This window comes from Berghia stephanieae, chromosome 1 (assembly GCF_034508935.2).
Source record: "Berghia stephanieae isolate SIO BIC M18660-M18661 chromosome 1, UCSD_Bste_1.3, whole genome shotgun sequence".
Classification (NCBI taxonomy): Eukaryota; Metazoa; Mollusca; class Gastropoda; order Nudibranchia; family Aeolidiidae; genus Berghia; species Berghia stephanieae.
The window spans coordinates 23569091-23583284 of record NC_088360.1 but is presented as its reverse complement, the minus strand read 5'-3'; the positions used below and the strand labels follow the sequence as shown (position 1 = coordinate 23583284).

The window sequence follows — 14194 nt, the reverse complement described above, 5'->3', positions numbered from 1 at the left end:
TNNCATCATCATCATCATCATCATCTTTATCATCAGCAACAACAACATCATAATCATCATAATACCATCATTGATATTTGTAGTAGGGTTGAAATTTGATCATCCTAGATAGTTCAAATGTCAGTTCCGAATGGACCAATGTTTATAGACGTCCTATATGACGATTATGACAATAAACAATAACATGCATAGTCTGTGTTTTAAATAAATAAATGTGATTTGCAAGAAAATTATAGAGTATAATTTGTCAGCAATATTTCATGTCATTACTCTGGTGATGAAGATGATGATGGTGATGATGACGATTATTCAAAATCTTGGAAATGATGATGAGGTGATAAATGTGTTGTAATGATGATGTTGATTGTGTGATGATGATTTGTGATATGATGTGATGTGATGATGTGTGATGATGATGATGTGGGTGGTGATATGTGATGATGATGAGATGATATGTGATGATGATGTGATGATGATGATGTGTGATGATGAGATGGTGATGGTGATGGTGATGATGGTGGTGATGATGATGGTGATGGTGTTGATGATGTGAGTATAAATGATGATGAAGATTGATGGGAAGAGGAAGGAAGTGGGAAAGGGAGAAAAGGGATGGGGATAGAGGAAGAAGAAGAAGAAGAAGGGAAGAAGGGGGAAAGAAGAAGAAGAAGAAGAAGAAGAAGAAGAAGAAGAAAGAAGAAGAAGAAGAAGAGAAAAGAAGAAGAGAAGGAAGAAGAAGAAGGAAGAAGAGAAGAAGAAGAAAGAAGAAAAAGAAAGAAGAAGAAGAAGAAGAAGAAGAAGAAGAAGAAGAAGAAGAAGAGAAGAAGAAGAAAGAAAAAGGAAGAAGAAGAAGAAAAGAGGAAGAAGAGAAGAAGAAGAAGAAGAAGAAGAAGAAAGAAAGAAGAAGAGAAGAAGAAGAAGAAGAAGAAGAAGAAGAAGAAGAAGAAGAAGAAGAAGAAGAAGAAGAAGAAGTAGAAGAAGAAGAAGAAGAAGAAGAAGAAGAAGAAGAAGAAGAAGAAGAAGAAGATATCCTGCTCTTAGTTTTGTTCGGTTTTTTTATCAACGAATTTCCCAGAAGCAATTTTACGTCATTTCTTTATAAATATAGCTCCAAAATTGGAAAAGAGATCCCTTTTCGTCATCAGTAGAATTTACTGTTTTGCATCCGGATATTGCGGTTAATGTTATTCACCTATCTATATGGATGACAACAGGAAGGGCCCTTAATTTAAAAAAAAAAAAACAAAAAAAAAAAAAACATGAGCTATGTATTGTTTTTAATGATAGTATCAGCGATACTCTGTAGATAAGATCTGTAATTTTTAATGTTAAAATATATGCATCAATATGCCTTTAAAGACCTTGAAGTTAAGATTAATATTTTCTATGCCCCGACGTGCACTTATTTGCAGGTCTGATAACCCAATTCCTTATGGGCTCCTTGTTGTAATGGAAATATTTTTAAAATGACGCAAAAATATTGTCCATAACAACAATGTTAAACTAGCCCCATAAGTGAGTTCGGATGTCAGACCTGCATATATGGGCACGTCGTCCATACCACAACAATGCAAGGATTTAGAGAAGATGAGGGGAGGGGGAGGGCGTGGGGGGGGGGGGGGGGGGGGGGGGGGGGTCGCCGAGAGAAAGGTGCGCGTCAATGAAGGATGAAATCATATTAATAGGTAAAGGAAGTCGTGTGAATAGTCTACGTCATGAAGGATTTCTCGCTTTTTGATTGGTTGGTTGGTTGATATAGAGTGACGCAAGTATCCCCGAAGGAAATGGGATTTTTTGTACTTCCACATAATATGGAAACATTTTTTAAATGTTTGTCATAGCCAGGTCAGAAATGTATATCCTGATTTCAGGAGAGAAAGATCAAAATGTCCCCAAAACATATTTGTAACCACTCGTCTAAAAACGATATTATATCGTGGTGAAAAAGATGCCAAAAAGTGATTTAAAGTCAAAATGACCAGAAAGGAGAAATTTTAATGTTTGCCACTTTAAGAAATAATGTTAATTCTTCTCAATCAAATACAAAAACTTAACCCAAGTCTCCTAAGTTTTACTATAAATTCCGTTTTTAGCATTTAAATCACCCCGTAATGTCGTTTTAAGGCGATGGGTCAAACTCCCAATCTATGAAGATAATTTAATAAATTAATCTTCTTTTTATCATTTTTATTTCTTTATTTCAACTAAACACATGGTCCCAGAACCAAATTCCTCTTCGTCGTCCAATAAATACAACTCTCTCTCTCTCTCTCTCTCTCTCTCTCTCTCTCTCTCTCTCTCTCTCTCTTTCTCTTTCACTGTCTATCTCTCTCTCTCCTCTTTTTCTCTTCTCTCTTTTCTCTCTCTCTATCTATCTCTCTCTCTCTCTATCTCTCTCTCTCTCTCTCTCTCTCTCTCTCTCTCTCTCTCTCTCTCTCTCTAATCTCCTCTTGTCGATCCAACAGTGATTGGGTAGCTGGATCTGTTAGGGCGAGATAGATTAGCGTCCTACCTGAAGGGCAGCAAGCAATTCTATCTATCACGCTGTAGAAACCGGGATAAACTCCGGCCCCAATGGACTAATGACCCTGAACGTAGCCTTCGTTAACTGTGAGACTGACACTATAAATTGTCCTTTGACGTCAAGCGTTAGTGCACCTCCTGGTAAGTTGTTGTTAGAGAGAGAGAGATAGATAGATAGAGAGAGAGAGAGAGAGAAAGAGAGAGGGAGAGAGATAAACAGAGAGAGAGAAAGAGAGAGAGATAGAGAGAGAGAGACAGACAGAGAGAGAGAGAGCGGTATTTATTGGACGACGAAGAGGAATTTGGTTCTGGGACCATGTGTTTAGTTGAAATAAAGAAAAAAAAATGATAAAAAGAAGATTAATTTATTAAATTATCTTCATAGACTGGGAGTTTGACCCATCGCCTTAAAACGACATTACGGGGTGATTTAAATGCTAAAAACGGAATTTATAGTAACGAAGTGACTATTCTCATCCCCCTAGTCTAGGATGCTAGTCTTCATAATAGTAGTCCACAATTGTTGTATGTTTAATCCAAAGGTTGTAATGCAGTAATTTGTTAAGTTTTTTGTCACAAGTTGCATAATTAAAAAAAAATCAATCAAATCCAAATCGCAAAAAGCCGGCGACGTTTTTTTCGGTATTCCAATCGGCCGGGGGGGGGGGGGGGGGGGTGAGAATAGAGGCAGCCTTATAGTAAAACTTAGGAGACTTGGGTTAAGTTTTTGTGTTTGATTGAGCACTACGCTCAAGGAAACAAATGAATGATCCCATTGGACGTCGACTTGTGTTGTGACGTAGGTCAGTGCCAGGCGATAAGTTTACAAAGGCTACGCTCTGAAGGACCACAAAGTGCTTTAGGACTGTTATGCACGACGGACTGTTGAGATCAGTTACGTTGGGTGTGAACGTAAGTCACTGGTGAGCTTAAAACCATTGAATCGTAAAACTTATCATTTCTTACAATTAAAAAAAAAAATAGACTACGAATACAACGTTTGCCATTGGCCCGTAGTCCGTGACGTCATATTGAGACCGTACCTGTCACTATACAGATTGATGTATTATGTCCGAATGTACCTATCACACACACGCATTCCCTATCGTGACCGCCGATCACCTGGTATTGCTCTCTCTCTCTCTCTCTCTCTCTCTCTCTCTCTCTCTCTCTCTCTCTCTCTCTCTCTCTCTCTCTCTCTCTCTCTCCGTTACCTTTCGTAGTTTCTTAATCAAGGAGAGGCGGAAGATAACAAACATGTCAAGTAAGAAGGTTCGATTTGTTTTGGAGCAACATAAAGGTAGACGAATTTGGGAAGGGGAAACTCCTTGTAGGATGGGCGGGCTGAAGAAAGAAAAATACGACACGTCTTTAACCACATCGGAGTTGCCAAATTGGCAAATTGTTGTTTTTTTTTTTAAGCCAAATTCCTAAAAACAAAAAACTTTTGTAAAATAAAAATTCGGTTTAACACTTTGGCACTTTATCTGGCATTTAAAATGTCACTCTTGATACTTATTTAATATCCAAATCAACACTTAATATACAAAATCTGCAAGTCATTTCTCAATACAATAAGACCCTTACTCGTAACTTGATAAGAAAAAAAGAATTCATTGATATTTCTATGCGCTTTTACAACTTGGCAGTGTGTCTTTCCAGCCAATTTGACATTTTGTGTGTGACTTGTTCGGCATTTTATTTTTGAAAAAAATATCTGGCACATTTGAAAGTCATTAACATTGACAATTGACAGTATCCTTCTATTAATGACAAGATATGTAAGCAATGCGAAAGTCACTCTTGAAACGTTGCACTACGTCCATTCTGAAATTAGTCGGAGCATCGTACTTGGCTCTGAAGTCATCAATCTACATGTTACTGGCCAGCTCTTTGATGTGGTGGGGTCATTATATTGTTATATTTTTCTACACATCAAAAAGGTCAAAGGTTGTATGTGCGTATACACATACACAATTGGCGTAATAAAGAGACGTAGACCGAAGACAATAGGAAACAACACGTTTTTGTGTCCAAATATAAAACAGCTTCGTGTCAGGTCTTTCCTCTGAGTTATAGAAGTATCTAGTCGTAGTTTAAAGAACATCCATTTTTATAGTTAGGTATCTACTAAAGTCAAAAACGTAAAGAAAGTGTTCACAATTTTTAAAAGAATCATTGAATAGTTAACACAAGTGCTTTATTTAACATTCTCATTGTGAATTGTCAAGGTTAGTAGATTTAGTAGTTTTTTGCCAAGATTACACTACAAAAGAAATATTTCATCAATTTTGCTGCTAATTCAAGAGGACTTTGACATTTTGTGACGGCTGAACGACTTTTTATGAACACGGACAGTATCGATAATATCACGGATACATTTATAAGAAATTGATTACAATTACAATTACACTCACTTCATCATATGACTTGTATGAAATCCTTGGAATTTAAATAAAAGATAGAAAAGTTTGAAGGAGTGAATAAACCATTAAAATCAAGTTCTTTGACATTGATCACACAAACCCTTGAGAGCTCCACCAACCTTTAAAGTGCATTTCGTTTCATCCATCATTGTGTTACAGCAAAGACACTTCACATATTATTATATTTTTTTATTTTTTTTAATAGCCGCCATGGAGTTAATAGATTGTTCGTTGATAATCCTTTTCAAGTTTTTAGTGATTGCCAGTTTGTTTAGTTCTGTGACGTCATTTCCGAATGGAGCACCTAATTATGCGTGTCGAAACATGATTCCTGGACACAGTAATGGAACTCAAAGTAGTGCCCCGCCATACAGACTGGATGTATCAAATATGGTTTTGGAACCCGGGAAAAGAGTCACAGGTAAATTTTGACTTTTTATTTTCTTTCAGGATTTACGTCGGTGGTTTTTTCTTGTTTTCTTTTTCTTTTTTGTTTTGTTGTGTATTTGTTTTGTTTTTGTTTTTTTTTTTTGTTTTTTTTATTTATGATCTTTCATTTTCTTCTTTTTTTTTTTTGGGGGGGGGGGGTATGAAATGGTAGTTATTTATTTGTTAGTGATGATGATGATGATGATGATGATGATGATGATGATGATGATGATGATGATGATGATGTCACAAGGGGTCCCTGACCAACAGCAACATGTAACATGTAGAACGGGACATGACGCCTGTTAGGCGATATTACATTCTTTTCCGACAGAGACAACGCTGTTAATGGCCAGGTACTCATTTTACACCTGAGTACGGTGAAAGAATGTGAGTAAAGAGCCAATTTTTCCCAGGACTCAACTAAGCGCCGAGCGAGGCTCGAACTCATGACCTTCCGATCCGAAAGCGAGTGTCATACCACTAGACCACATAGCCGCACTAATTTCATTGCTATATCTTTGGTTTGAGTCCCACTCTGGGCGACTCAAAATTGTAATATCGCCTAAAAGTCGTCATGTCCCGTTCTACATGTTACATGTTGCTGTTGGTCAGGGACCCCAAACTTGTAAAGCGCTTTGAGCACGTTTAGTGGATATTGCTGGATATTACATACTCACATCATACTCAGATGTAAAATGAGTACCCGACTTGTAACAGCATCATCTCTATCGAAAAAAAACCCAAAACGATTGTCAGAGTTCGGCATAGACTTGTAAGTCGCTTATCAGATTTTTTTTTTTTTCAGAGGACGACATAAGTCTAGTCTTACATATTAAATATCGTTGGTGTTAGTTTGAAACTACTTGCAAAGCGCTTTAATTATTATTCATAAAAAAGTCACGGGTTTTATAGCTTTTAACAAGATGAAGGTCATTTTTATCAATTGGAATTTAAAGGACGAGTTTTCTGGCCAAAATCCTAATAATATGAGTTGTTTTTCTTTTTTTCAAAGTGCCGCAAAATGATCTCGGGGCCGGACTATAATGTTTAAAATTTGATTTGATGCTTAAAGTATAAAATTTTAATCAAAAAAAATGCTTCCCGTGCGGTTATGTGGTCTAGTGGTATGACACTCGCTTTCGGATCGGAAGGTCCTGGGTTCGAGTCTCGCTCGGCGCATAATTGAGAAAAAGCTCTTTACTCACATTCTCTCACCGTACTCAGGTGTAAAATGAGTACCTGGCCGTTAACAGCGTTGTCTTTGTCCGAAAAATTTTAATATCGCCTAACAGGCGTCATGTCCCGTCCTACATGTTAAATGTTGCTGTTGACCAAGGACCCCTTGTAAAGCGCTTTGTGCACATTTAGTGGATATTGCGCTATATAAAGCTCAATTGTTTTTTTAAAGACTGTGTCGCCTATATTTAGATCATTTGTCATTTAACTAGGTTTACACGGTGGGTCATTTTATACCTCCGTGCAAGTGAGTCAGAGTGTGTTTTATGATATTTTTTTAGGCTGCCTCTATTCTCAGCCCCCCCCCCCCCCCCCCCCCCCCCCCCGGCCGATTGGATTACCGAAAAAAACGTCGCCGGCTTTTTGCGATCTGGATTTGATTGATTTTTTTTTTTCAACTGTGCAACTTGTGACAAGAAACTTACCAAATTACTGTATTACAACCTTTGGATTAAACATACAACAATTGTGGACTACTATTATGAAGACTAGCATCCTAGACTAGGGGGATGAGAATAGTCACTTCGATTTTTTTAATGGCTCCTTCCGCAAGGCGTTGTGAGATACCGGTGTCTAGGCCTTCCATGAAAGAATAAGGATAATCCATTAAACAGACGTTTGATGTCCACAGGAATCATCCATATTGTCCGAAGTGAAGAAAATAGATTTCAATATCGTTGCCCATAGAGAAAAAAACGGAAGAACCTGACACGGGGGCACGAACCAAGGTCCTTCCGGGCCACAATGTAATGTCAACCACTTGACCACCCCTTCCCTCTTCCGGCCCAATTGATCACTTGCATAAAACAAAAGAAAGAGTGATATGGTGTTGGTTGGAAAACAAACACGGAAATTCGTACTGAAAGGAAGAGAAAAACATGACAGGTTGTAAATTACCTCCCTTTCGTTCCCATCACCGCCTCCATTTATTTGCCGGATGTTATAATATTGTGATTTATGCTTTCATTTCAGTTTGTTTGTTTTTTTTTTGTTTTGGTTTGTTTTGTTTTGTTTTGTTTTTTTTGTTGGTTTTTTTTTTATTGCTTTTTTATTTCCTTATAATATTGGACCCATCAGCTCAGACCGGTATTATATGGGCAGCCATGTTTTCTTCTGGTGTGACGCTCTCCTTCGATCCGAAAGGTCCGTTGTTCGAGTCCCACTCTGAGCGGCACACCGTTGAGCTCTTGGAATAGACTATTTACTCGCATTTTCTCACCGTGCTTAGGTGTAAACTGGGCATCAGGCCGTTAACAACGTTATTTTTGTCGGAATTTTAAAAAAAAAGTAAAATCGCTTTACATGCGCCATGTCTTGTCCTACATGTTAAGTATTGTCGTTGGCTAGGGATCCCTTGTAAACCACTTTGAGCACATTTCGCGGATTTCACACTATATAAATACTTAAGTTTTATGTTCGACTTTGCTATATCGGAATGAACAAGATGACGAATAGTGAATTTAAATTAATAATAATCAGAGCTAAGAAATTTCAATTTTTTCTTCTAAGGCAAAAACAGATTAATATCCTTTCTTCTTCTTGATATATCTAGCACCTAAAAAAACAAAAACAAAAACAAAAAACAAATGAAGAAAAAAAAAAAGAAGGAAAGAAATGTTGGCACAAGTCTTATATTTCTGTCTATAGATAGTTCGAAGATGACGTCACTCAGGTCTTTGTTATTGTTTTTTTGCCATCCGCGTTTATGAGTAATGCTCACTGAACTGTATTAACCCGACTATAAACGTTCATGGATACACACAGTTTTGTGTGTTGGTCCGTTATACTTCCGGATAGCAATGTTATGAACTTCTTAGCCAAGCGCATACTATCTATAGCCGTGGCCATCGTTAGTGAATAATAAATAACCTTTATTCATCCATAAGGAAATTTAGCTTACAAGCGTGAATTATAAGAATTAGTAAATGAGTGTTATAAAATATATTAGCCATTTTAAGGGAAACTATCTGGTAGCCCCTGTGGTACAATGGTAACACGTCTGACTGGTAACTTGCAGTCGTAGCTGGTTGATTTTTTGGGATAGTTTGTTTCTTTCCTTCTATTTTTGTCTCTGCTTTTTTTTTCTGGTACTGTTTCATACATACTTTTCCAGATAAGATTTTACAAAATTTTATAAAGTATATACTAATATATATATATATATATATATATATATATATATATATATATATATATATATATATATATATATATATAGTTAATGAATTAAAACTAAAAGTAATATCAAATTAATTAACCCTTTCAGTGTCGGTGACGAGTATTGGTGACTTCCCGTTTATTGGCTTTCTCTGCGCGGTCAGTAATTTGGAGGATCCCAACAATTCGGCTGTAGGAACGATGTCGCATTCTGGTGGCTTCACGGACAAGGACTTACTCAAATCCATTTCGTGCTCGGTGAGATAGAAGATTAATTAGTACTGGCAAATCAATAGTACTTTATTGTTGTGTACTGGCAGTGGTTATGATGATGATAATGATGATGATGATGATGAAGATGATGATGAGGATGATGATGATGATGATGATGATGATGATGATGATGATGATGATGATGATGATGATGATGATGATGATGATGATGATGATGATGATGATGATGATGATGATGATGATGATGATGATTGATACCAAAATGATTATGGTGATGGTCGTGATATTGGTGAGGGTAGGCTGTACAACGAGCGTCTTTTTCGTGCGTAATTGAATATCGTAAACTCTTCTGTAAATCAAGTTAGTTCAGTTAGAGTGTCAAAATTGTGTCAATGTAATAATTTGCCTCTTTCCTTGTTTTTAATGGACGCACTCTTACGTGCACGATACGATGTATCATGACGCCAAAAGACAGCGTTCAGTGAAGAAGTGCGCATCTTATAATTTATATTTTGATCTATAGGGAATGAGATTAGCGGAAGAGTAGCGTCCCTTGATTGGACGTCACCCATAGTCTGTGACGTCACCGGCGGAAAAGTTATTAGGAGAGAGAACGTCATGTTGGTTGTGCGAATGCGTCTCTCGTCCTTGTGCACAACCAACATGACGTTCTCTCTCTAATAACTTTTCCACAGGTGACGTCACAGACTATTGGTGACGTCCAATCAAAGGACGCTACTCTTCCGCTAATCTCATTCTCTATTCTCGTCCTATCTACATTAATCTCAGAAATCCGATCCAAACACTGCCATGACTCATACCAGTAGGAGGGAGAAGGTGAGGGTTGCGTTTGATTGGTCACCTCCTTCAGATGCCGTGCCAGGACAAGTATTCAAAATGAGGTGAGAGGTCATTATTAACTAAATACGGTGCTCGCTGGATTCTGGCATACAGGTAATTTAATAGTTATGAATCACAGACTAATTCGCCAACTTGAAAGAGAAGCAGAAGTGTTAGTAAAAGCGATATGATTGGATTATATACTGTTCCTAATACAAGAACACTATAAATAAATGTTACTATTAATTCTGTGGGTTAAATGTTTAGATCAGTATTCTCAAAGACAAACAAACAAATAAATCATCGAAATAAAGATACCGTTAGTGTGGCTATATGGTCTTGTGGTATGACACTCGCTTTCGGATCGGAAGGTCCTGGGTTCGAGCCTCGCGCTCGGCGCATAGTTGAGTCCTTGGAAAAGGTTCTTTACTCACATTCTCTCACCGTACTCAGGTGTAAAATGAGTACCTGGTCGTTAACAGCGTTGTCTTTGTCCGAAAAATTGTAATATCGCCTCACAGGCGTCATGTCCCGTCCAACATGTTAAATGTTTCTGTTGACCAGGGACCCCTTGTAAAGCGCTTTGAGCACATTTAGTGGATATTGCGCTATAAAAAGCTCAATTAAAAAAAAAAAACTAAACACAGTGCTCGCCGGATTCTGGCATACTATCGGGAGAAGCCAAAAAGCGTGCTAGTATCCGAGCGGACAGAAATCCGATGCACATTGGATGTTACCAACTTAGGAGGTAACGACTTATTACTACAGATGAGATTCGGTCACCGAGCTCTTGCGTGTCGTATAGAAGGAACACATTTGACGTCTCTCAGCTCTTTGTTTGTTTGGGGTTTTTTTAGCCAGCCATTTTTATGAATAATTTTACTAAATTCTATCAATCAGACTATAAACGTTCAAGGTTACACATAGTTTTGTGTGTAGGTACGTTATATCCGGCTGGAGAATTAATGACTTTTTGGCTATACGCATAGTATCAATAGCCTTCAATAGTCGTGACGTCACTTCCCTCATAATGACGCATAGTAACTTAGCAACTGGTTCTAAACTATCGGAACAATGGCCGACGTTCTTATGAAATACTTCTCCAACGAGCATAAATGTGTGTCCAGAGGAGTAAAACATTATAAATCTGATCATAATTTTACTTTTATTCATTCTGATAACATGACACGTGAAAAAGTTCTATCCAGCATGGAGAATAAAAAGCACCGATTCTCTTTGTTTAGAACCAAACTTCTCGTTGCTGAACGAAGTGACATCAGACTATTGAATCCTATTGCAGAGCGTGCTGGAATTTGGCGCGCTAGAACCCGGCGTGTACTGTATGACCAATCGTCTCAAAACAGTGGCATGCCTGGGTGAACCTTTGCTTAAAACTAATTTAAAATAGAATTACATAATATGAACATTTATGTAGCGCATTTCCAAGGATTTGCCATGCTCATTGCGCTTGAAAATATTTTTTATCTCCCCCCCCCCCTCCCCTCTCACCTCAGCAGGCCACGTGGAACTGTATTTTCCGTTCCATACAGTGCCAGTTTGCTGCTAGGCGTCCTTTTTGTACTAACACTCTTACAATGTTCGTCACTGCCTATAGCCAGATAATCTCTTCACACTGGAGTCGAGTGTGTTAAGTGCCATACCCAAGAACACCAGAATTTTTCACGATTATTGTTACCCATTCGGCCACTGACCACGCTTACCGTTGCTTGAATTTTGTAACAAGTCAAGACACTTTACCGCTTAACTTATACCATTTGTATTAAAATAAATCCATCAGTGAGAAGAGTGAGTTTTATTTCATGAACTTTGGGATGGTTTGTCTCTTTCCTTCTATTTTTGTCTCTGATTTTTTTCGGGCACTGTTTCATACATACTTTTTCAGATAAGATTTGAAACATGACCCATCATCTTAAAACGGAATTACAGTAGAATCCTGATAAAGCCAAAACCGCCGGACCAGAAAGATCGATTGACTTTAAGCAAGGTTGATTTTATCCATTTTCATTGGAACACACTTAGACAGAGAACAGAGAATTTAGGACCAACAAGTGGTGTAGAATCTAAGTATTTTGTTTGTTTAAGTAGCGTGACCTTGACATTGAACGTTTCAAATATTACCGATGACTGACTTGATTTTAGTTTTTGGGGTTTTTGTTTTTCCTTTGTGACTGAACTTCTCATTTCGTTATTTCCAGATGCACTGTGGTTCAGTCATTTTTCCGATGTTGGACGGGGATCCAAGCAAACATTTTTATTGGGCAAGGATCTTTAAGAGCAAATTCTAACAACAACAACAAGCCACAACTTCAACAACAACCTTCCGTTGACACAGAGCTGAGGTTAGCTTCGTCACTAAGCCCAAATCCAAGCCCACAACTATCTGATTTGCCGCCAACGTCATCTTTTCAAAACAATCAGGATGTGAGAGGATTCTCAGACCCGACGGATATCGTCATTTTGACCAACTCGCCCAGCCTCATGCCAATTTCATCGATTCCAGATGCAAACAACAATAATTTACCAGCCTTCCAGAATCCAAACCTACTGAACAGCGTTTTCCAAGACCCAGGTCCAGTTGAAGTCCCAGCACAAACACAAGGCATCGATCTAGCTCTATTGATCGATCTCATTAACATGGGCGTCATCACACTTCAAGACGGGACCATCAGTTTTAACTCCGTCCAAAATCCCACTCTTAGCACAAACACAATCGCTCAGGATGAAAGAGTCGCCATTTTCAACAACCCATCTTCATTACGTCAAAATTCAAGAAGAACACAAGAAAATTTAAGACGTGCTAGTTTAAACAAAAACAATCAACGATCACTCCGCGGTTCGAACTCCATGGGGTTTTTCCAGTCAAGACCTTTCAACAGAAATTTTAATCGGATCAGACAACCCCGAGTTTTAGAACGTGCTTAAAATTTCAAAAACGTTTGAAAACAAAAACTGAAACTTGTCATATTTGACAACCACGTCCAGCTTAAAGTATTGAGCAAGTTATAGTGCAATAACATAATTTTGGATAATTCTAGAACTTCCCATTAATTTGTCACCCATCGCCTTTAACCTTCTCCTTACCAACCATAGGAAAACCCTCACATTTGTTAAGGCACAGCCACCATTTTTCTCTTTCTGATATATTTTGTATATCACAAAATGTTAAGAAAAATGTTTGTTATATATCTAATTTTAAAATCTAATAATGTGTTGTAGAGCTCGTTTGTGTTGTTTTGCTTTTTGTTGTTTGTTTTGTTTGTTTTTTTTTGCCAGAAAAAAAAAATTATGAATAGCATGGAGTTAGTGCTTTTGTGTTGGAGTGAAAAAAATATGACGAATGGATGTGATGTGTCGGTGGGAAATCCTGAAAATGGCCGGGAAGGAGACCGTTAAACGACAATACTATGTTGGGGTGATTTAGATGTTGAAAATTAGCCGTTGCGTTTTGTTAAGAAGAAAGAATACGGTTTCCTAGAGACCAATAATCTAAAATTTCATATTTCGGACCAACTTGTATTGATAATCCCTATTGTTTTGGACTCATTGTTGTTATGGAAATACTCGCAAACCAACAAGATATAATGACAATTACAACAATGTTCAATCAAGCCCATTATTGTGTCCGGTTAACAGACCTTCAGAGAAGAACACGTCACTTCGGACCTTTTAAACTATAGATTCACTTTTCGAATTCAGGTTCACTCCTACATAATACTATCTTGAGCGAATGGGTCACATTTGTGACATAATATATCCACAAGCTCGCTTAGCCGTTCAAAAAACATTTTTCAATTATTTTATTAATTTGTCTATTTTCTGTCTATCTATGTGCAGCGTGGTGGTCTAGTGCTATGACACTCGCCTTTGGGTCAGTAGGTTCTGTGTTCTAGTCCCGCTCTGAGCGGCTAAAAGTTGAATCTCTGGAAAAGGATCTTTACTCACATTATCTCACCGTACTTAGGTAAAAATGAGTAACTTGGCGTTAACATCGTTGTATTTGTCAAATAAAAATGGTAATACCGACTCACAGACGTCATGTCTTGTTTTGCATGTTAAGTGTTGTTATGAATGAGGGGTTTCTTGCAAAGCGCTTTGAGCACGTTTAGTAAATGCTCATTTGGGGGGGGGGGGGGGGGTTTGTTTGTTTTGTTTTAAAACATCTTTATTATGTAAAGCGCCGCAGAGCACGATTAACGTGGATGTTTAGGCTCTATATAAATTCATTATTTATTGTTTATTATTATTATTTATTTAATTTTTAAACCTTATTATTTTTTAAAATCTATACTCAGTTGTATTCGTCTAGCTCATCACCCAGCAGTGAT

At 37.7% G+C, this 14194-nt stretch overlaps 1 protein-coding gene across 1 annotated transcript; it reads left to right on the top strand.

Moving 5' to 3' along the window:
* The first annotated feature begins 4535 nt into the window (after positions 1-4535).
* On the top strand, positions 4536-13087 carry LOC144970678 (uncharacterized). Its single transcript, XM_078910554.1, has 4 exons — positions 4536-5370; positions 8884-9032; positions 9798-9910; positions 12065-13087. The coding sequence occupies exons 1-4, from the start codon at positions 5160-5162 to the stop codon at positions 12789-12791; spliced, it is 1200 nt and encodes a 399-aa protein (XP_078766680.1). The 5' UTR covers positions 4536-5159; the 3' UTR covers positions 12792-13087.
* Positions 13088-14194: the final 1107 nt, after the last annotated feature.

What these genes read in the sequence shown, in the direction of transcription:
- LOC144970678 (XM_078910554.1), top strand. Translation starts at nt 5,160, where the DNA reads ATGGAGTTAATAGATTGTTCGTTGATAATCCTTTTCAAGTTTTTAGTG. An exon ending in ACCCGGGAAAAGAGTCACAG is followed by an intron (nt 5,371 to 8,883) that starts GTAAATTTTGAC and finishes TAACCCTTTCAG; the next exon opens with TGTCGGTGACGAGTATTGGT. An exon ending in GGACAAGTATTCAAAATGAG is followed by an intron (nt 9,911 to 12,064) that starts GTGAGAGGTCAT and finishes CGTTATTTCCAG; the next exon opens with ATGCACTGTGGTTCAGTCAT.